This window comes from Curcuma longa, chromosome 5 (genome assembly GCF_044706935.1).
Source record: "Curcuma longa cultivar G26 ecotype Majalengka, Jawa Barat chromosome 5, ITB_CL_G26_1.1, whole genome shotgun sequence".
Classification (NCBI taxonomy): domain Eukaryota; kingdom Viridiplantae; phylum Streptophyta; class Magnoliopsida; order Zingiberales; family Zingiberaceae; genus Curcuma; species Curcuma longa.
Window position 1 is genome coordinate 5,678,496 of NC_133865.1, and position 23,309 is coordinate 5,701,804.

Genomic DNA, 23,309 nt, shown 5'->3' on the forward strand with positions numbered 1-23,309 from the left:
GCCGTGATGACTATTCGGTGTGAGCCGGATGCGAGCAAGGGCGCCGAGTCGACTGCTAACGTTCGGGCTGACACCCGGATGAGACTCACATAAGGATTCGGCTCAAGGGAGGATTCGACCGAGGGAGGGACACGACTCGAGGGAGGATTCGGCTCGTCGTGCGATTCAAATAAGGATTCGACTCGCGGGAGGGACTGGGCTCGAGGGAAGATTCGACCCGTTGTGCGACTTGAATAAGGATTCGGCTCGCGGGAGGATTCGGCTTGGGGTTGTGCCTCAGACACCTAGGAGTAGACTCCACGTTCCCTATCCAAACCGCTTTCAGATGAAGAGAGACTCGGCTCCCGAGTAACAAGGGTCCTGAATCGAGGACTAACTCGGGCCAAACTTAGTGTCGATAGATATGGATTGACATGAGAGTCGGATCGGGTGCCAAGCTGCTCGATCAGCTCCGTCGATCCATACCCACAATCGCCCATAACAATACAGATATGTGTCATTAAGAAAATCAAACTCGTTAAGTGATCTAACCAATATAAAGGTTTGAGTTATTAGACGTGGAGGATTTACATATGTAGAATCCATTAACTTGAACCGTTATCATTAATGACCTGATAACGGATTATGCCATATATATAGCATATGATTTCTAGTGGACTAGATATTCTGACAAATCTCTTTGCTCCGCATCGATAAAGAGATTATGATATCGTCAACCTAACTCCTTTAGAAGGCCATCCATTTGCTCTCTCTCTTTTTTCACAAGATTCTCAAATTTTTAAACGACACAAATTAAAAGATGATGATTTTTTCATTGTAATCAAATTCATAATCTTCTTTTTATATTTATTTTCTACTATAAATGTGGACATAACTACATCTTACTTGTTTTATTTTCTAATATACGAGTTCATATTATTCTAGCATTCATATTGTTTAGGAAAAGAATTTACCCAATATACTGTACTGACATCCGTATAATTTAAACGCTAATAAATTACTCCTAGTAAGAATATAAAATTTTACTAAGAATAAATATTTTAAAAATTAACCTCTAAATGTATTTAGATTGTGATCTTAATTTATCCCATAGATGAATTAAAAAAAAGGAAGACGGTCTATCTTTGAGATTACTTCCGATAAAATTTGGATATTTAAATTATAAAAAGTTATTCATAAGGTTTTTTTTTTTCTTTTTCTTTTATAAACTATGTAAAATGTACTATATAAATTACAAGGGCAAAAACATAGAAAAAATTCAAGGGGTTTTTTTAAAAAATAGCTCAGGCATCTTTTTATTATTATTAGTATTCTTTATTAAAAAAATCGGTGAATCATTTTGCTACTCCCATGTTCCATTTTTCCCACTCCATTTCTTCCTCCTCTCTCTCTCTCTCGCTTATAGGTTTCCGCTCGGCCAGATCTAAGTGCGCTCCTTCAGATCCATTCTCTGTCTCCACCGGCCGGCCGACCTAACCAAGCTCAAATCCAGCCTCCATGGCTGCGGCCAACGCGCCAATCGTGATGCAGGAGGTCTTGACGGTGAGTCTTCTCTTATTCGCCGCTGTGGCGCTGATCTGAGAAGTTAGGTCAATGATTCTGGCGAATTCGTGGAGTATAACTTAGACACTTCCGGATCCAATAAGACTAGATATTGATCTGTTGGAATTTCTATGCATTTTGTAATTCTTATATTTCGAGTTCTTAAGTTTATGGTGCTCTTCAGCTTCCGAGCATTGGGATCAATCCTCAGTTCATCACGTTCACGCATGTCACAATGGAATCGGACAAGTACATATGCGTCAGGGAAACGTCACCGCAGAATAGCGTCGTTATTGTTGACATGAACATGCCTATGCAGCCTTTGAGGAGACCGATCACTGCAGACAGTGCTTTGATGAATCCCAACAGCAGAATTCTCGCTCTTAAAGGTATTTATGTTGACAAATCGTTTATGAGTGATTTCTTCTTATGTACTTTTAGGTCTATCAATTTGATCACTTTAGAGAATCTGTAAACTAGTTTAGTATTGACTTACTCATTGGATCTGTTATCTGTACTCCAAGCCATTTTAATTACTTCATTAAGTAAACAATTGAATAACAAGGAAAATTTTAGACTCTGCTCTAAGCTGTTGGAAATGATCTACTTTTTCCTTTGGTTCTCACTAAATGAGAGTTTCAGTGGTTTCCGTTCCTAATTTCCGTTGATCTAGTTGAAGTTTCAGCTTATTTGAGTTAATTAAAATGCTGTTTTCTCATGTACAATCTGAACAGGTTGTCTAAATAAGACATTTAAATCTGCTTGGTTACCAAGGCAAAATATGGCAACTTTTGACAGGAAAATCTGCTATCGCTCAACCCTTGTTAGATCAGCTAATTTTCATAGCTTTTTGATCGGGCCTTGATTGAATACCGCAGTTAACTCCCCAAGGTTGAAATTAGAAACTAACAGTAGGCTGTGTGAACCTCAACTTATGAACAAGCTTTCTATCTCTTTCTAAACTTATTCAGGATTTGTGGCATTTTTTTTCCTTTAAAGAGTGCCTCTATATCATATCTCATATCTTGTGGAAGTAAAATGACCCTAGTGATTTAGATACAGTAGTAAGAAATTAGCATTCCAGCATAAAAGAAATAATGTTATCCTGATGGTGCTCAGTAGCAGTTTTCAATCTATGTAACCTTCATAAAATGCTTTGAATATGGCGTTTAATAATTTAAGAATGTATTTCTATTTCCAATGACTCTGCTATTTTCATATACAGACGCTGGATGTGTAAAGTGTTAAATATATATTCCTTAACTAGCTATATATCTTGTGAAAATTTTTCTTCTGGGTTGGCATCATTATATACAAATAAGTTTCTTTTTAATTTTTCCTTGTTTATTTCCTAATATGAACATTGTTAAGTTAGATCTTTGGAAAATGAGCTTTCTAATGTTTTAATTTGTTCAAACATAGAGGTCACATGGTTCTTCTCCTAAGTTTGCCAAACATTCATTAGACTGCTCCCGCAAGTGTTTTTTCTGGCTGTGGACTGATAACATGTAATCTGTTTAACTTGCAGCACAAATCCCTGGAACCACTCAGGATCACTTGCAGGTGTTCAACATTGAGGCAAAGACTAAGATCAAATCTCATCAGATGCCTGAACAGGTAAACATTTAATGAATTTGAAGTTTTTTTAATCTGGCTTTTGATTCTTCTGTTTCTGGTGTTCAATGCTAATACTTTACTAATTTGAAAAACTTTTCAGGTTGCTTTTTGGAAGTGGATCAGCCCAAAGATGTTAGGTCTCATTACACAAACTTCTGTGTATCATTGGTCAATAGAAGGTTAACTGTTGATTACTTAATTTGTTTCTTATGTTAACCTAAGGGTTGCATTGTAGTTCCTGAAGGTGATTTTTGAGCTATCACCATGAGTGCATTGCAGGTGAATCAGAGCCTGTTAAGATGTTTGATCGGGCAGCTAATTTAACAAACAATCAGATAATTAACTATAAATGTGATCCCTCAGAGAAATGGCTAGTTCTTATTGGAATTGCTCCTGGTGCTCCAGAGGTATTCTTCCTTTTGATTGTTCTGATGCTTATGTGGTTTGTGAAACTTCTTAATTTGTAAGCTTGTTGGAAATTTTTTTTGGTGATTTTACTTTGTAAGCTTGTTGGTAGTTTATGGTGATTAATGCTTATAGTGCTTGTATGAGTGTGTAAGCGGCTGCATGTGTGTGTGAATTTGCTTTGTTAATTTTGAAGGATTATAAGCGGGCATACATGGGATAGCATGTTGACCTATATAACTATTATCATTATTATTTTAAAAGCATGGTATTTACAATTAGAGAAAATTTCATTTTACCCCTGTACTTTATTTTTTTAAAATGCACACTATAGTTTTTTTCCCTGTTGGTTTACTCCCACACTTTCATAAGAGTTGCAGAAATATCTCTACAATTCACTGCCGTCATTTTATGTCTACATAGACACTCACTCAACCTCTTTGTTGTATGAAGAAATGACCATATGAATAGGGGGTTCAACAGCACCTATGAAAGTGTGGAAGGTAAAACAATAATAATGAATTTATAGAGGGCATTTTGACAACAAATAGAAGTGTGTAGGGGGTGTAAAATGGCAATAGTAGAACTATAGAGGCATTTTGAATAAGAATTTAAAGTATGGGAGATAATATGAACTTTTATATTACAGGTGGGGGTGCACTGGTAATTACTAAAGTTTCAATTGATTATTTGGTCTTCACAGAAACTGGATGGTACTTTTAACTTAAAGGCAAAATATGATATTACAGATTGTGCAGTTATGATAGGGATTCTCCTTCTTCATGGGGTCCCGTTGAAGAAAGTGTTATATAACATAGAGAGGAGAGAATAGATGATAAAAAAATAATGACCGGAGAAAATGGAGAGAAGGAAAAGAAGAAAGAGTAATATAATTGATAACTTCATGGTCCACTCTATGATGGGTAAGATCTTTAATTCACTTCTTACAATTGAGTAGAAAATATAATGATCTCATATCTGTACAGCATCCACCTATTGCAGGACAACTACAAATAGGGTTCAAAAGGAAAACCTAGTAAAGATGGGGTAGGATATAATAAAAAAAATACAAGTTGCTCTTATGTTATTCAACCTTTTCTTTTTGAATAGAAACAAGTAGCCTGATATTACATCTGTTTTTATGCTCTATTCATTAAATTTTGGAAACACTTGCTTTCTTCAAGGATGATGAAAAATAATCGATCAGAGAGCATTGCCACCATTCTTTGTTTTATTCTGAAATCCTGTATATTTACTCTTTGTTTGCCCTTTTCAACTTTTTTGTTGTTCTTCATTAATGTGCAGTAAATTAATGCTTTTACTGTTTGCAGAAATAATTTGGATTCAGTAATGCACTTTCTTTATGTAATGAATTAATGTTGGTTGCAGAAACCACAGCTGGTGAAAGGAAATATGCAGCTCTATTCAGTAGATCAGCAGCGTAGTCAAGCACTTGAAGCACATGCTGCATCATTTACCACATTTAAGGTATTTTTCTACTTTTCAGTTTCTCCATGATCTTCTCACTGGTCCCTGATAATATTCATTTATTTCATTTTTTTAATCTGTTCTTGACTTTGTGATTTTTTTTTTGCTGTAGGTGGTTGGGAATGAGAATCCCTCCATTCTTATTTCATTTGCCTCAAAGACTAGTAATGCTGGACAAATTACTTCAAAGTTACACGTCATAGAACTTGGAGCCCAACAAGGTACCTTGATTATCTATAATCGTTGAGATTAGTTTCTATAGTTTGAGATTTTGGCAAGAGTGTTACATATTGAAGAGGACATCTTTCTAAATATTTTCCCTGACTAATTGGATTGAAAATCATTTTCATTAAAAACATTGTTAAATAGTAATATATCATTTGCATGAAGAACTTATAGCATACAGTACAAGTAGAAAAATATCTCTATTTTGATTTTTTAATTTGGAATTCAGAGACCATTATTTTAAGATATTGTCTTTTTTTGTTATGCTTATGTGGTTAAAAATCATCTAATTGTTTTGTTTTGGAGCTTAATATTTAAGAAATCTCTACAAATACAATGATGAATGATTTTTTTGCTATGGGAAGCCGTTAAGAGAAACAGAAACAGTAGAATAATTATTGGTCAAACTTTGTCTTTAGAAAACCAAGAAACTAACTCAAATAACATATCTGAATGATGACACATTTTCATTTGGAATTTTTACCAGCTTTTGTTTTGATTCTTCTTCCTTGTGAAATATAATCTCTATCAGGAAAGCCAGGATTTACCAAGAAACAAGCAGATCTGTTCTTCCCACCAGATTTTGCAGATGATTTTCCAGTAGCAATGCAGGTGAGGATGAAGCAATCTCCAATATCTTACAACTCTAATTAAGTGTTTCTTTTCTGTTTTGTTATTGTTTCTGTTTTTATTTTTTTGTATCTCAGTGTTTCAAATTGTTGTACATTTTTTGCAGATCTCTCAAAAATACAGCTTGATATATGTTATTACAAAGCTTGGTTTGTTGTTTGTTTATGATCTAGAAACTGCATCGGCAGTTTACAGAAATCGAATCAGCCCAGATCCTATATTCCTCACCTCAGAGGCTGCAAGTATTGGTGGTTTTTATGCAATAAATAGGAAGGGCCAGGTTCTCCAGGCGACTGTAAATGAAGCAACTATTATTCCATTTATCAGTGGCCAAGTATGTCAACCTATCTGCATTTTCTTTGATTTATTTTTTAAATTTTGATATATTATTATTAACATTATGACTCTTTACTTATTAGTTAAACAATCTGGAGCTTGCTGTTAACCTTGCAAAACGCGGAAACCTTCCTGGGGCAGAGAATTTGGTAATCTCAAATTTTTAGTTCTGTACTTGTTTATATATTTATGATTTGCAATTACTGCAAACACACCAATATATATTTCTTGCCCATTTCACTTTCATGAATTTTGCTTAGTCCTGATTAGACTGTTAAATTTATATCAATACTGAACCTCTTTTGTATAAATACTGGGCATCCTTTTTATCTTGCTTTATCTTAGTTGTCTTGTGGCATCCATGAATTACCAACTTTTTTAAATAATCAATTTCTTAAATTCATCATGGATGTGCTATCATTATTCTTCATGTTTCCTTTAGATATTTTTTTAATTGCCTTTGTGCTACTACAAAAAAGTTGAAACACATCCATAAACATAGTAATTTCATATAAACCAAAGAACTTCTGATGGACTTTGGTTTACTGGTTGCACTGAAATCTTGAAATCAAAGAATCTTGAACAGCATTTGTGCATTAACAAATAACAGAGTACAGATTACCATCACTATGATTACATGTGATAATGGCAATCCTGCATTGCAGCTTTTGTACTGTAATATTTTTTTTTTTCCAAAATTTATTAGGAATATTGCATTGATGTATGTCTGAGCAGAACATTAATTTGATTTCAATAGGTATAACTGATAAATTTTAGAAAAAATCTTGGAAACCTGATTCAACCCTAAATTCAATCTTCTTTTATTAAGGTTAAATCAGGATTTGGGAATTTTGCTAGGTAATTATGCTTTAGGTCAAGTTTTGACTTTATCAGAAAACTTGAAGTACCGAGTACCGACTCCACTCAAGACTCATCATCACCATCATCCACTGAAGTCTATTTAAAAAAATAAAAAAGACGTTTGATTGATGGAGTTAAAATAGCTAAAATTATATAAACAAGGAAAACTTTAAAAAAAATAAAATGGGTACCAAGAAAGTTATAGGTACAGTTTAAAACATTTTGTAAGTTCTATGCGTTAGTATGAGAGATAAGTAGAAAGGTATTTAAGTGGATTGCTAAAAGCTAGAGGAAAGAAATATATGGATTTAGGTCATGTTAGCTGTCTAAGGTTTTTTTTTTAAATGAGAAATATTAGGATTGTTATGATTCATGTTGAGTGAATTTGCTCAATACTTATGCAAAATTTTTATTTCTTTTTTGTTAAAAAGCGATTTTAACATTCTATTTTTTTTCAATATAGACTAGTGAAGCTTAATGTTTTACTTTTTCTTAAGTATTTTTGTTCACATTCAAATTGGCTATTGCCAACTCTATGTCTCACTTGATAAGGATTCTTCATGTCATGGTTAACTTTGACATTTTACTCTGATTGGCCATTATAGCTCTATCGTATATTCATTGTTATTTTATAATAAATTTTATTTTTTTCTAGCATATTTGAGTTAATTTAATTTTTAATGGGTTGGATTTATTTTTAGTTGGTTATAGCTAACTTTTAATGATTTTCATTCTTATTTTTAGAATAGTATAAAATAATATTCTAACTGAATCATCATGGTTTTTTTTTTTTTTTGATTCGTACGTAAGAATTGTATAAATCATATTGTATAATATGAATTGGGAATCACATGATTCTATCTACTTTGCTCAGAATATATGTAGGGTTAATGTTTCTTCTATCATTAAGCACGAGGTGAATTTTTTCCTATAAACTGTTCTCACAGATGTTGCATTTAGAACTTCTGTGGAATGCCAAGCTGTTTGGTGTTTTTGTTATTACTTGAATTTATAAAAAGATTTGACTTTTCAATTCTCATGTATTGCAGGTATATGATTATTAGGAATATTTTCTCCTTGTATTTGTTCTTGTCTACAATTGGAGATAACTGTAATGATGATTGATGGCTACCTTCTGTTTTTATCACCACAGTGTTTTCTTTTAGCATGCATTCACTCCAAGCACTGTGATAAGTTTCTATAATTATATACGGTTGTGTTTCCAGGTTGTACAGAGGTTTCAAGAACTTTTTTCTCAGACAAAATATAAGGAGGCTGCTGAACTTGCTGCAGAATCTCCACAAGGAATTCTTCGAACTCCTGAGACCGTTGCGAAGTTTCAGGTCACACTTTTTATTGGCTTCTGTTATTGGATTTTTTTAAAGTAATCAGTGGATGTTTTATAGTTGAAGAATGCTCTTGAATTCATATGTTAGTTAATGTTTGGGTACTTTTCTGTGGAAAAAACAAATATTTTCCTCTTGTCAATATATTTGTCATGTGCCTTTTAGTTTGGCAATAATACTGGCGTTTCTATATGCTTGGCAGAGCGTTCCAGTCCAACCTGGGCAGACACCACCATTGTTGCAGTATTTTGGGACATTGTTAACAAGAGGAAAGCTTAATGCCTTTGAATCTTTGGAGTTATCTCGTCTCGTTGTCAACCAGAACAAAAAGAACCTATTGGAGAATTGGTTGGCTGAAGACAAGCTTGAGTGTAGTGAAGAACTTGGGGATCTTGTCAAGGTAATTGTTATTATTTATAGAGGCATTACAAGGAGTGGCAATTACTGCAAAAATGTGATGCAATTTTGTAGCAATATACACAGATGTATTCATGTTGTTTGAATAGTAATGATGGTTTGCTGTAGACTGTGGATAACGATCTTGCACTGAAAATTTATATAAAAGCAAGGGTCACACCAAAAGTTGTTGCTGCTTTTGCTGAACGGCGGGAATTCGATAAGATTCTTATTTATTCGAAGCAGGTAAAATTTTGCTCTTGCAAATTATCCTAAAAGATATCTGTTAGACTAGAGGATTATTTTTTATTATTTTTTCTGGTTCATATTAATCAGGAATTGATTTCATTCTTGTACCCCTTGCTTTATATAAATAAAACCTTGGTTTGATTCCAGGTAATAGTTCGACTTAACTAATATTGTCACCAATTGCAGGTTGGTTACACACCAGATTATCTTTTCCTCCTCCAGACAATTCTCAGGACAGATCCTCAGGTAAGAGCTTGTTCAAATGCGACTTTGTAAATAAATTGTATAGATGGCTCTATTGTGTCATAATAATTCAGAATATTGCTGTAGTAATTTGTATAATATTTTCTTGATGTGGAAAACACAGCCATCAATCCTAGAGGTTTGGATGGGTGATATATGTAGATGAAGATGGACAACAGTGAGAATAAGGCTAATCTGCATGCATTCACTGAACCTATCTTGAGAAAATGGCATGTGTCCTGTCATGACCTGTTATAGTGCTCAACAAAGCTGTAGGCAGATGACTTCCCATCACTTTGGACATGCAATCTCCATTTCAGTCTAACCCACTTACAACATCTCCACCTCAACCCACTCAACCTCAAAAACCATTTTGCTTCGGTCTATAGCCCAACTTTATCTCAACCCTTATATCTAGGACCAATTCGGCACCATTCATCTCCAGCGCGCTACTCGCCTCAACAAAATTCATATTGATCGAACTCCAAGCAGTTTGACCAATCCTAACCCTCCGCTTGCTTTAAGTGAGCTCCAAATTGTTTTGGCTGAATTGCACCTCCCTCCACGGCCCCTGGCTGTATTTCTCCCATCCTATCTCCTATAGTGAACTCTTCCCAACTGGTGTCTGAGCTACTAGTAAACTTCTATGTTTGTTATAGTTTGACCATAACATTTCTAATTTTCTATTATCTCCTGTCACCATATTTAATTATTCAACCCAATTTTCTTTCAGGGAGCTGTCAATTTTGCCCTCATGATGTCTCAAATGGAGGGAGGTTGTCCAGTTGATTACAACACAATCACAGATCTTTTTCTCCAGGTTCATATGCTTCTCTTTCTAATTATGGTTTTCTGCAAAAATTTTATAAGTTATTTATTAAGATATCAGAGATCTAGCAGGATATAATAGTCAAACTTTGTTGGTTAATTTTCCCTTTTAGAATCCATTAATTTGCTCAGACGGTTGTTTTGCTTCTATTAGAGAAATCTGATCCGTGAGGCAACAGCTTTCCTTTTAGACGTCTTGAAGCCAAATTTACCTGAGCATGCTTTTCTTCAAACCAAGGTAACACTAAAGTTCAAAAATGTGTAGTATTATTTTAAAATCATTTTTACTGATGTCTAGACTATTGCAGGTTTTAGAGATTAATTTGGTGACATATCCAAATGTTGCGGATGCTATATTGGCCAATGGAATGTTTAGTCATTATGATCGTCCTCGAATTGCTCAACTTTGTGAAAAAGCTGGCTTATATATCCGAGCCCTTCAGGTTAAATTAATTACAGAGATTATATTTGTTGGCTAATTTTCCGAGTTATAAATTAGTAATCAAATGTATTTTTGGCTGCAGCACTACTCTGAGTTACCTGATATAAAACGTGTCATTGTTAATACTCATGCCATTGAGCCACAGGTTCTTTTGCTTACATAATTTTATTTGCTAGCGACATATATGTTTGAAATATTAAGTCAATAATTATCTCACTACAGGCACTTGTTGAGTTCTTTGGAACACTGTCAAAGGAGTGGGCTCTAGAGTGCATGAAAGACCTTTTACTTGTTAATTTGAGAGGGAACCTTCAGATAATTGTGCAGGTGCCCTCTTGTATTCAGTAGATGTTTATGTTGTTGTTTTTCTAGTTTCATAACATCCTTCATTTTTGCAGGCTGCTAAGGAATATTCAGAGCAGTTAGGTGTTGATGCCTGCATAAAACTATTCGAGCAATTTAAGTCATATGAAGGCCTTTACTTTTTCTTGGGATCTTATTTGAGCTCCAGGTACTTCTTGAGATGAGAAGTGTTAAGGGATTGTATTTTGTGAACATGAAAGGAAAAGCTGAGTTTTTAAATTATTTTTATTTGAATAGTGAAGATCCAGATATACACTTCAAATATATTGAGTCAGCGGCAAAAACTGGACAGTTAAAAGAGGTCGAACGTGTGACAAGAGAATCCAACTTCTATGACCCTGAGAAAACAAAGAATTTTCTGATGGAAGCCAAACTTCCAGATGCAAGGCCTTTGATCAATGTCTGCGATCGTTTTGGTTTTGTGCCTGATTTGACTCATTATTTATACACAAACAACATGCTTCGTTATATTGAAGGTTATGTTCAGAAAGTAAGATATTCCTTTAAGCTGCATTCTTGTGTTATAATTTGCATTGATCATCTAGCTGCAGTTATTACAGGTCTAGACATTTATTAATAAGGTCATTTATCATTTATTCTTTCACAATATTCATAGGTAAACCCAGGAAATGCCCCCATGGTCGTGGGGCAGCTGCTGGATGATGAATGTCCTGAAGATTTCATCAAAGGTTTGATTCTTTCTGTTCGGTCTCTTCTTCCAGTTGAGCCTCTTGTAGCTGAGTGTGAGAAGAGGTATGCGATTTATACATTATATGCCCTGAGAAATACTCTTTTTGCAAATTGAATTCTACTCATCATCAAATGGAAAGCAGGAACCGTTTGCGATTGCTCACACAATTTCTGGAACATCTTGTAAGTGAGGGGAGCCAAGATGTGCACGTGCATAATGCTCTGGGAAAAATTATTATAGACAGCAACAACAACCCAGAGCATTTTCTTACCACTAACCCCTACTATGATTCACGTGTTGTTGGCAAATATTGTGAGAAACGGGATCCTACTCTTGCTGTTGTTGCATACAGACGAGGTCAATGTGATGATGAACTAATAAATGTCACTAACAAAAATTCATTGTTCAAGCTTCAAGCCAGGTAGGATTTGGTGTTTGTTTAAAAATTACCTTGTTAGCTCTCTTTATGGTTATGATTCACTATATTCTTTGGTGACAGATATGTAGTTGAAAGGATGGATGCTGACCTGTGGGAGAACGTTCTTCAGCCTGAAAATGAATATAGAAGACAGCTTATTGATCAAGTTGTTTCTACTGCATTGCCTGAGAGCAAGAGCCCCGAGCAAGTCTCTGCAGCTGTTAAAGCTTTCATGACTGCTGATCTTCCACACGAACTTATTGAACTACTTGAGAAAATTGTGCTACAGAATTCTGCCTTTAGTGGAAACTTCAATTTGCAGAACCTGCTGATTTTAACAGCTATCAAAGCAGATCCACCTAGGGTCATGGATTACATTAACAGATTAGATAATTTTGATGGCCCTGCAGTTGGTGAGGTAGCTGTTGAAGCACAACTATATGAGGAGGCCTTTGCCATCTTCAAGAAATTCAACCTAAATGTTCAGGCTGTCAATGTCCTTTTGGACAACATCCAAAGCATAGAGAGAGCTGTAGAGTTTGCTTTCCGTGTTGAGGAAGATGCTGTATGGAGCCAGGTTGCCAAAGCTCAATTACGGGAAGGCTTAGTAAGTGATGCTATTGAGTCTTTCATTCGTGCTGACGATGAAACCCAATTCCATGATGTCATTCGGGCTGCTGAAGGTGCCAATGTTTATCATGATCTTGTGAAGTACTTGCTGATGGTTAGGCAGAAGCTTAGAGAACCAAAAGTGGATGGTGAGCTTATATTCGCTTATGCTAAGATTGATAGGCTAGGTGACATTGAGGAGTTCATTCTAATGCCAAATGTTGCTAACCTTCAAACCGTCGGAGACAGATTGTTCGATGATGCTCTTTATGAAGCTGCTAAGATAATTTTTGCTTTTATTTCCAACTGGGCCAAATTGGCTTGCACACTTGTTAAGCTGAAACAGTTCCAGGGTGCTGTTGATGCTGCTCGCAAAGCGAATAGCTCAAAGACCTGGAAGGAAGTTTGTTTTGCTTGTGTTGACGCTGAGGAGTTCCGCTTGGCACAAATATGCGGTCTAAATATAATTATCCAGGTAGTCTTTCCTTTATCACCACTCCCCTCTACTACATTTCCTAGGCTATTGAGATGTTACTGTATTCTAAGTGGTAGCTCACTTTATTTGCTGGTGTACTTTTTAGGTTGATGACCTGGAAGAGGTCAGTGAATATTATCAGAACAGAGGTTGTTTCAATGAATTAATTTCCCTTATGGAGAGTGGACTTGGTCTGGAACGTGCACACATGGGCATATTTACAGAATTGGGAGTCTTGTATGCTAGATATAGACCAGAGAAACTTATGGAGCACATTAAACTTTTCTCAACCCGTTTGAATATTCCCAAGCTTATCCGTGCTTGTGATGAGCAACAGCACTGGAAAGAGCTAACCTATTTGTATATACAATATGACGAATTCGACAATGCAGCCACAACTATTATGAATCATTCTCCAGATGCATGGGATCACATGCAGTTCAAAGATGTTATTGTTAAAGTTGCAAATGTTGAGCTCTATTACAAGGCTGTACATTTCTACTTGCAAGAACATCCTGACCTTATTAATGATGTTTTGCATGTGCTGGCACTCCGTGTGGACCACACTCGGGTTGTAGATATCATGCGAAAGGTGCAATTTTTTCCTAATTTTTTGTGGGTGCACTTCTTTTCTTTTAAATCAGACTGTTTGGTTTTTGCAAACAACTTTAAATCAGGCTGTTTGTTTAGAAAAACATTTTAGTTTAAATAAGGTTAGGCAGGAGTTGTTTCTCTAATACTTTATTACTTCAGGCTGGTCACTTGCATCTTGTCAAGCCATATATGATAGCTGTTCAAAGTAACAATGTGTCTGCTGTTAATGAGGCCTTAAATGGAATTTACGTCGAGGAGGAAGACTATGACAGATTACGTGAATCAGTTGACTTGCATGACAATTTTGATCAGATTGGCCTTGCACAAAGGGTAAATTGTTGTTGTCAACATTCTATAACCATGGATGTTCTCCTTAAAATTGTCTTTTCCAAATCTAGATTGAAAAACATGAGCTTCTTGAGATGCGAAGAATTGCTGCTTATATCTATAAGAAAGCTGGAAGGTGGAAGCAATCCATCGCATTGTCCAAGAAAGACAAACTTTACAAAGATGCAATGGAGACTTGTTCTCAGTCTGGTGATCATGAAGTTTCAGAAGAATTGCTTGTTTATTTCATTGAACAGGTAAAATAGATCATTTCAAGCAAAAAGGCTCTGAAAGAATGCTTCATTTCTAAAATAATTTTTTATTAGTATATCAAAAACTAGTCATGATTATTTGATCCGTGAAGTTACCATTAAAAAGATGGATTTTCTTTTGAAGTTTTTCTATATTCTATTTCTTCATTAGTTAGATTGGTTTCATAACACTTGATTTAGCAGTTTGAATTAACTATTTCCACATCTTGAGTAGCTAATATATTGTCCAATGTTGGTGATATGTGCACATCTTGGTTATTGGAAGTGCCATACCCAACCTTGTGATGCTAGTTTTTTACTTTATAGGAAATACAATTTCAACTTAACAAATTGCAGTTCCTCGTACTCAGAATGAGTGTTGCAAGGTAGTCAACATTACTAAATACAGTTATACTTGAACAAAATTTCATAAATGCCCTTTTTTTCTCATTGTTCTATGATGTATCAAGTATGACCAGTGACCACAAAAGCTGCTTTAGTGGTGTATTTTTACAGCAAAATTTGGTTTATGGTTTCTTCTGGGTATATTAAGTCTAGTGATTTTACTCGTGCAGCTACTGAATAGTCTGTATCTTCATATCTAGTAGGGAATAAAACATATGAGGTCATTTGCATTTATTCTTTAGAAGTTGTAGCTTATGCATGGCTTGGTTTTGTATTACAGGGAAAGAAAGAATGCTTTGCTGCTTGTCTCTTCATCTGTTATGATTTGATCCGTCCTGATGTTGCCCTTGAACTTGCCTGGATCAACAATATGATTGATTTTGCTTTCCCATACTTACTGCAGGTGATCTGTTTTGACCTTCCAAGTTTTTAATATATTTCACTTCACTATGTTTTGGAAATTATCCCTTCAAATAAGTGTAATCATGTCATGTGTTCTATTCACAGTTTATTCGTGAGTACACTAGTAAAGTTGATGAGCTTGTAAAGTGTAAAATTGAATCACAAAATGAGGAGAAAACGAAAGAAAAGGAAGAAAAAGATTTGGTTGCACAACAGGTACCCAATGTTTTCCTAGTTTTTCCTGGTTTATGTCTTGCAAGTCTTGATTTTAACTAGGTTTGATTCTCTGCAGAATATGTACGCCCAGTTGCTGCCCCTTGCATTACCAGCTCCACCTGGCATGGGAGGTCCTATGGGAGGGGGTTTTGGACCTCCACCAGTCCCGCCAATGGGTGGCATTCCCGGCATGGGAATGCCACCCATGCCACCTTTTGGCATGCCTCCTATGGGGAGTTACTGAGATTCACACTTGATGTAAACTCAATTTAGAAGTATGCATCTCTTGATGCCCCGAGGGTTGTAATGGAACGACACTACAGACTGTCACTTTTCGTCAACATCCCACCATGCTTTCTTCTTTTTGAAAAACAAAAGCATCAAGCAAGTAATAAGACAAAAAAGAATAATCCCGAGTTGTCTGAATGTTGCATTGGAATGCAAGCTTTTTCAGAGTGATTGTTATAATTCTTAGTTTCTTGGATATCTCACATATGCAGCAAAGGTCTCTATTTATAGTCTTAGTTTGACATGCTCTGGTCGACCAACTTGGCCATCCTGGTTGACCAAACCGAGATATTTAATCGTAGTCATTATCGCGGCAACAACAATTGTCTTGACCCTGTCGATGAACTTTATCATTCTGGTCGACCAACCCATCTGTCGATCACATTCTATGTTCTAGTCAACTATATCAGCTGCCACATATGTCACTTCATTTGGTTTAGTTGTCAGCTATATAATATAGTCAACCGCCTTGTAGATTCTGCTCGACCAACCTAGATAGACTTCTTTGGCCAAATTTTATCTACTTGCTTCGTTAGCTGTTGAATGGGCACTCAGTCAACCAATATTGTTCATGTAGTTGACCAACTCGGATAAACTTTGAGTTGTGATCCTTATCACTAACTATGCCTCTATGCCATATCATTTGCTGACCGAGCATGTGGACAAATAGTATTGTTCATGTGATCGACCAAATCAGTGCGTCTTCTATTCTTTGATTGGTCTGTACTAACTTTGACTTCTGGTCGATCACATATCACTATCTGATCGACCAACTCTCAATAAGTTTACTTGATTTCTTCTAGAGAACTAAACTGAACAGACTTTCACTATGGTCAACTAAGTCCTGCAGTTTGGTCGACCAATATTCTATTTTTTGAAATATTAACAAGTAAATATAGAATATTTGAAGTAAATAAAATAGCAGTGAATAGTAATTAAATAATGATAATGTTGATCAATCTTGATTATGGCTTGAGAAGCCAAATCCGATGGAGCAACTATTCAAGCTCAGTTGATTCTAGTCAACTGCTTTTTTACTTTAACTTTAAAACTCTTATTAGTTTCTTGGTCAAGTTAACCGCATAGGTTCCAAGAGACTACCCTCGTCCCGAGATTAAAAGATACTCCCTCATAGCCTTCTCTATCAGAAGGTCTTTTTCTAGACTTCTTTCCTATGTCAAGTATCCAATCATGTTTGACCTACCGAGACTTCTTACCTACTTAGTATCCGGTCTTTCTTAACCTACCGAAACTTCCTGCTTACTAGAATGTGGTCTCCCCTATCCTACTAGGACTTTCTGTTCTTGTCAAATGCCCAGTCTACCTCTATTTGTACTCCACCTGGTCTGCCAAAAGTATGGTCCACTTGACCCATTTAGTTTTTTCCCTTGCCAACTCTTGTTGGTCTTTCCCATTGCTTGTACCCATCAAGTTTTCTTACACCTGCACACTTGACACTCGTATTAGATTACACAATAGTTAATTTTAAACTCTTTGTCATACATCAAAACATGCTTTGATCACCTGATCTGTTTGCACCAACAAAATCAAATGACCATATAAACTTTTCTAATAGTCAAACTTCCAAAAATCCAAAAGTAAGCAATCAAGATTTAGCACACCCTCATCAATTTTTCTCTTGGTCATGAAATCTCATTTTGAGTTAAAGAAAACAAGATTGATGGATAATTCTGAATGTACAGCTCTTAATATCGACTTCAACGTCAATAAATGACATTAAGTTACAATTTTTGGTTATAAATTGACGATGACAATGAATCCACCAAATAACAAAAATGGGAATCATAGACAAACTTTATTATGTAATACACTATCAAGACAAAGTAGAAAATGAGCATCAATTTTACACTTTTTTCACAAATCAGAATACAAAATGAAATCTCATTAAAATTCAACTAGATGCTGAAATTAGTTCATCCTGGAGGTTGTCTTATTAACTACCAAGCCTATGTTGGATAGCCATGTAATGTAAATTGATGTGCAGTACTTTGCATCTGCAGGCCTGAAGTTCATGCTGTAAAATAATTTATTTATCTTAAAGTCACCATTGTAATGAGGTTAAGATGCAGCAGTAAATTGCAGTAGTAGCATGGGGATGGTGGTTTATGTTGTTCTACTAAGGGACTGACCAATTATTAAGAAAAATAAACTATGTGCATGGTGAGGTACATATGCAGTGAAATGAAAGACTTGCAGTTAATGAAAGTTGACAAATAGTAACTGCAATAAGTGAGGTAGTCCTGGAGAGAATGCCACTTTAAAAAAATAAATAAATTTCTAGAAGATACAACTCTAAAGAGTAAAGGGTATCAATGTACCTCTCCAAATTATCTTGCAGCCCTTCCCAAGGCCTAATAAAATCTACTTCTTCAAAAGCAAAACCAGAGGTGAATATTCCCACTGCAAGGCGCTGATAAGAAGGGACTGATTATTATTCAATATGTCATTGTATAGGATTTGCAATTTGTTGAGCAAGACATAGTAGAGATGTCTTTTGGGCTCAATATTATGAAGCATCATAAAATATTATGATTTTTTCTTTACAATATGCAAAAAGTTAAAAACTGTAAAAGGTAGAGCAACTTACGCCCTGATTATGATTTTCTCCAACATTCTTAAATTCAAATTCTTCAATACCCCCAATTCTTCTTGCCATTTTGCTTCCTGTCAATCCAGCTCCAGCAGCTGTCGCATCCAAATAGATATGTGTGTATATATATATAAGATAGCATTAATAACTTAGGGGCATGCATTTCAGAAAGCATTTGATAGCATTAGTATCTTAGCAGAGAAAGTTCAAAGATGTAAAGACACGCATTTCAGAAAGCATCTGAAGATTTGATACATGGAAAGAATGAAAAGAATTAGTGGGATATTCTCTTTAATTTTAAGTTTGATAACTTCTGAAATATCTGCTGCTGTTAGATTTATTAAGCAGCTAATCAGATGTTGAATAGGTTTAGTCCCACATTAAGTACTTAGTCAAAATTGTCATGGATGCTCGAATAAGCTAAAATCCTCTTAAGTCTCCAACTTCAAGTTTGATGTCCCATCCAAACCCACCAATAGCCCACATTAGCCCATTATTGCAGCCCATAGTAACTCACTGCAGTACTATATCAGGGAAGCAAGGTCTCAAGCAGTCATCACTTTCCCACCTGCTTGCTACTCTCCACTGCAGAAGCTAAAATATCTGCTGATTTCCACCAACAAACAAAGAAGAGAATATTTGTTATTTTCCTCCAGTGGCATCAATCTATTACTCAAAAACCAGAATCTACTACTTCCACTAGGCTTTCATGTCTCCCCTTTCCGATAAGGGAAGGGCAAAAGAGGTGAGCCATCCCTTTTTCATCAATTGTGGAGGTAGAACAAAGACTCCGCCCACAAGTTCTAACATTGTAGAACCACAAGGCATTGAGAATTTTCTAGAAATAAGTGAATCCTTCACCTATTTTGTTGGTTGATCGGATATCTCATCACTTAAGATCTTCCTTTCGAAGATATCTACTCAAGTTCAATTGTGAACAGCATAGAAATCAAGTCTGTGTTACATCGTCAAGCTTCTTAGACACTACTAGGCAATTAATAAATAGAACTTTTGGTATTTTGCCAAATGGTGTACTTGAAGTTTGATAATTACTAAACTACACACATAGTTCCAAATTTACCAAAGGGCACATCCTATTTTCAAAATAGCTCTGCAGATGTCCAAACTCCTCCCAAGACTTTTCTAAACACATTTTGATATTCTTCGAGTAGTCGAAATATCAATAAGGGAATCAATTTATGAGACCATGACTCCAATGGTGGTCTTATTTTTGTCATTTTTTACCACTAGAGGGTTTCTAAAGCATTTTGGACACAAAATCCAAAAATAATGACAATGACAGTCTCCTAAGAGGAACATGAATGTGATAGTGGTCTTATATCATCATTTTAACCAGATAAGGTCGTCAAGATGTTTTTTAAAAAAAAATCATTAATTAACTAGAAGGTTTTCTAGTGGTCTAAATAAAAAACATAATTGTGTGAATGAATTTCTAGACCATTATAAATGCAACGATGGTATCATATTATCATTTTGGCTACTTCAAGGGTCATTAAGCTGTTTTGAAACACCTTGATAATACCAAATCATCTTGACGACTTTCTGCACAAGAATATATATTAATGGTTTTCTAGTAATCAAAATGGCAATATAAGATCATATTTGCATTCATTGTGTTCCTATAAGTCCATTTATATCCTTACATTTTGATTTTGGCTAATTTTAATGGTCTCATAATGGTCATAATGGAAATATGACACCATAATTACATTCATGATGTTTTTGTCTATCATGTCCTTACATTTTAATTTTAACCACTAGAAGGTCTTTTGATCAAGACACCTTATCCTTTCTAGTGGTCAAAATAGTAATATAAGACTATGGCTGTGCTTATGGTACTCCCAAAAATACATTTATACCCTTTAATTTTGATCCTTAAAAGCCCATTAAAATGGTTTAGCATACTCACCTCGATGGGCTTTCTAATGGTCAAATAGAATAGAAGTTCATTACCATGGTGCTGTCCAAGTTCGTTCATTCATACCCTTACTTTTTAATTTTGACCATTATACTGATGGTACTTCAGTCATGCCCTTACTTTTCAATTCTGACCATTAAGATGCTTTGACCAAGATACTTTAATAGCCTTTTAGAGGTCAAATGATCTTAGTCATGCTCCCTAAAATCAATTTGTGCTCTTCCTATTTTGACCATTAGAAAATTATCAAAATATTTTTAAAAATTTTAGAAGTATTTAGACAACTACATGGTGGCTTTAGGAATGACGTGCACTCTGATATATTCCAATGTGTGATATGCCCTTTACTCAATATCAATCTTTAGGTGCATCTTTTGATAATATGTCATTGAATTTTCATGATTAACATTGATATTTGTGTTCATTTAATTAAAATATATATAAATAAATAAATATGAAGACTAATTTATTTGAAAATTTAAGGTTCAAATATATAATTCCTTTAGCATTTTATTCAAATATATAAAGAATATAATGCTTACATATCTTGATAATAGAATTTATGTTTGTTATATTGATGCCATGCCATTTTTATATTCTCAATTTATCTATAATATGTTATAAGTAAAAAAAATATTGTAAGGTTCATTTATTAGTTTGACGTTTTAATTAAATTATAAGAACAACTTTATCTCTAGTTGAAGTTGATAAAATCAAAGTTCAAGCTTTAATGAACAAGCTAAAACATTTTTTTAACTCAGAAAGATAAACAAACTAACATAACATAGTCAAACTCAATTGAGCGGAAGGAACTTGACAAGGTACATGAACTGATTCTAAGTCAACCTCTTCCCTCAATTGGCGAAGCCTTTGTAAGTGTGATGTGAAGCAAGCATACCAACTCATGCTTGGAATTAAAAAGGACTCCCACAAAAACTCAAGGAATGAGAGATCTATAGACAACACTGCATTTGTCACAAAAATAATGCAACTATTGAAGATTATAAATTCAATTTCCATCTGTGGTGCTCTCACTGTAATAATCTCGGTCACACCTAAGAAAGATGTTGGGACCTCGATGGGAGACCTACAAATGCAAAATAATGGAAACAGAGCCAATCCAAGGTTTTTCAAACAACTATAGAGGAGAAGTATGATGAATCAAACAACAACAGAGTGTTTTTAAATAAGGATCGGTTCTATGTAAACTATTGAATCAATAAAATATGAACAACTACAACAATGCAATGATTTACTTGTCAAGGTACTGCTCTCCATGTAAAAAACAAACTGCTTGGCTATTTGATTTCAATGCATCAGATCATCATGTGATCATATAACAAAAAATTCATTTCTTTTTTACACCTATTCACCATGTGATGAGATCTTTCAGGTAAAAATGGCATATGGAAATGTCTTTTCTGTTACTTAAAAAGGCTTTGTCCATTTGTCAGACTCTCTTATTCTAGATTTTGTCACGTTCCCAAATTAGCATACAATTTGGTGTCGAGTTATGATATGATATTGATTGCACTGTTAATTTTCAATCAATTCTTATCAAATACAGGAGCAAGGATCAAGGAGGAGGGAGGGAGGAGGGAGGATGATTGGCATTGTTAAGAAGGATTGGTGGACTAGTATTTTGAGAATGGTGATCATGTGAAGAGGCAGGCTACTATGGCCAATCTTCCTTTTATTTCTAATAAGGATGTAATAATGTGGCATCGTAGGTTAGGCCACCCTAATTTTCCTAATCTTAAACGCTTACTTCCACATTTGTTTATCAATAAAATCTCAATTCTTTATTAGATTTGTCAATTAGCTAAGCACACACAAACATCATTTCCAACTAAACCATAATTAGAGTCTTATCCATTTTCTCCTATTTATAGTGATATTTTGGAACCTTCTAGAGTAGAAATTATCATAGATGCTAAATGGTTCATTACATTTATTGATGACTACACAGTACATTTGGTTTATCTCTGTAAAGAAAAATTAGGTATTGTAAAAAAATTTCAAAATTTTTAATTTTTGGTAAAAAACCAATTTCAAACCTCAATTAAAGTTGACAATGGAAATATTTTAAATCCATTTTAGGAGAGTATCACCAACCAATAGCATCATTCACCAGAGTTCTTGCACCGACACACCATAATAAAATGATATAGTCGAGAGAAAAAATTGTCACCTACTTGAGGTTGCTAGAGCCCCTTCACTATGTATATTCCTAAATATATTTAAGGTGAAACTATCTTAATTGCCTCACATCTTATAAATCATATGCCTTCAAAAATTTTCAAATTCAAAACTCATAAGCCTGTTCTCCTTCAAACTTATCAATTGTTCCATTCTTTCTCCACTATTCCCCTTAAAACCTTTAGTTGTACAACATTTGTTCATGTTCATTCCCAAAATCATTCAAAACTTAACTGAAAATCAATCAAGTGTATTTTCATTGGGTATGCTCCCACATAGAGGGGTATATGGATGTCACCTTTCATGAATCTAAACCATTTTTCCCAAGCTCTACCTTCAGGGGAGATTCTATAGAAAGAATGAAGTAGCCCTCAACCATTCCCAATGAACTTAGCCTATAGAAAGATGAGTCTTGGAATCGACCATTAACCTTATCACCACCCTCCTTACCCAATGTAGATGAGCCTATAATGCCACAATTAGAACAACAACAATGAAGTCTTTATCTCACAAATGGGGGCAGCTATATAGATCCTCATATGACTTTGAGTTCAATCCTCTACTATATCTTCATCTATATTTAAATAAATTTTATCCTATTTTATCGCTGCTAACCAAGTATCTTTTAGTCTTCCTCTTCCTTGATTAATGTATGTATTTATTATGTTATCACATTACCTACCTAACTAGAGTATTTATTAGATACCTATATCATCTTAAACACATCTTTTGAAGTTTTTCCTCAATAAGCACATTCTTGACTCTCTCTAATATTATCATTTCTTAACTTTTCATCCTCATATGTGTATATCTATATATCCACTTTAAAATCTTTATCTCTACAACTCTCATCTTCTACTTGTATGCTGGATTTATAACCGAGTTTCATATAATGAGTATAAAGAAGATGTAC

The 23,309-nt window shown here is 34.8% G+C and overlaps 1 protein-coding gene across 1 annotated transcript; it reads left to right on the top strand.

Moving 5' to 3' along the window:
• The first annotated feature begins 1,387 nt into the window (after positions 1-1,387).
• On the top strand, positions 1,388-15,682 carry LOC141828903 (clathrin heavy chain 1-like). Its single transcript, XM_074716290.1, has 30 exons — positions 1,388-1,542; positions 1,727-1,931; positions 3,071-3,159; positions 3,260-3,338; positions 3,439-3,566; positions 4,954-5,052; positions 5,165-5,273; positions 5,810-5,889; positions 6,014-6,241; positions 6,327-6,392; positions 8,331-8,447; positions 8,653-8,850; positions 8,976-9,092; positions 9,282-9,341; positions 10,072-10,158; positions 10,321-10,404; positions 10,475-10,609; positions 10,691-10,753; positions 10,831-10,935; positions 11,007-11,119; positions 11,209-11,461; positions 11,588-11,724; positions 11,805-12,083; positions 12,162-13,164; positions 13,271-13,756; positions 13,918-14,088; positions 14,157-14,342; positions 15,022-15,144; positions 15,249-15,359; positions 15,436-15,682. Exons 1-30 carry the CDS (start codon positions 1,498-1,500, stop codon positions 15,601-15,603), a joined length of 5,124 nt encoding a protein of 1,707 aa, XP_074572391.1. The 5' UTR covers positions 1,388-1,497; the 3' UTR covers positions 15,604-15,682.
• The last annotated feature ends 7,627 nt before the right edge of the window (positions 15,683-23,309 follow it).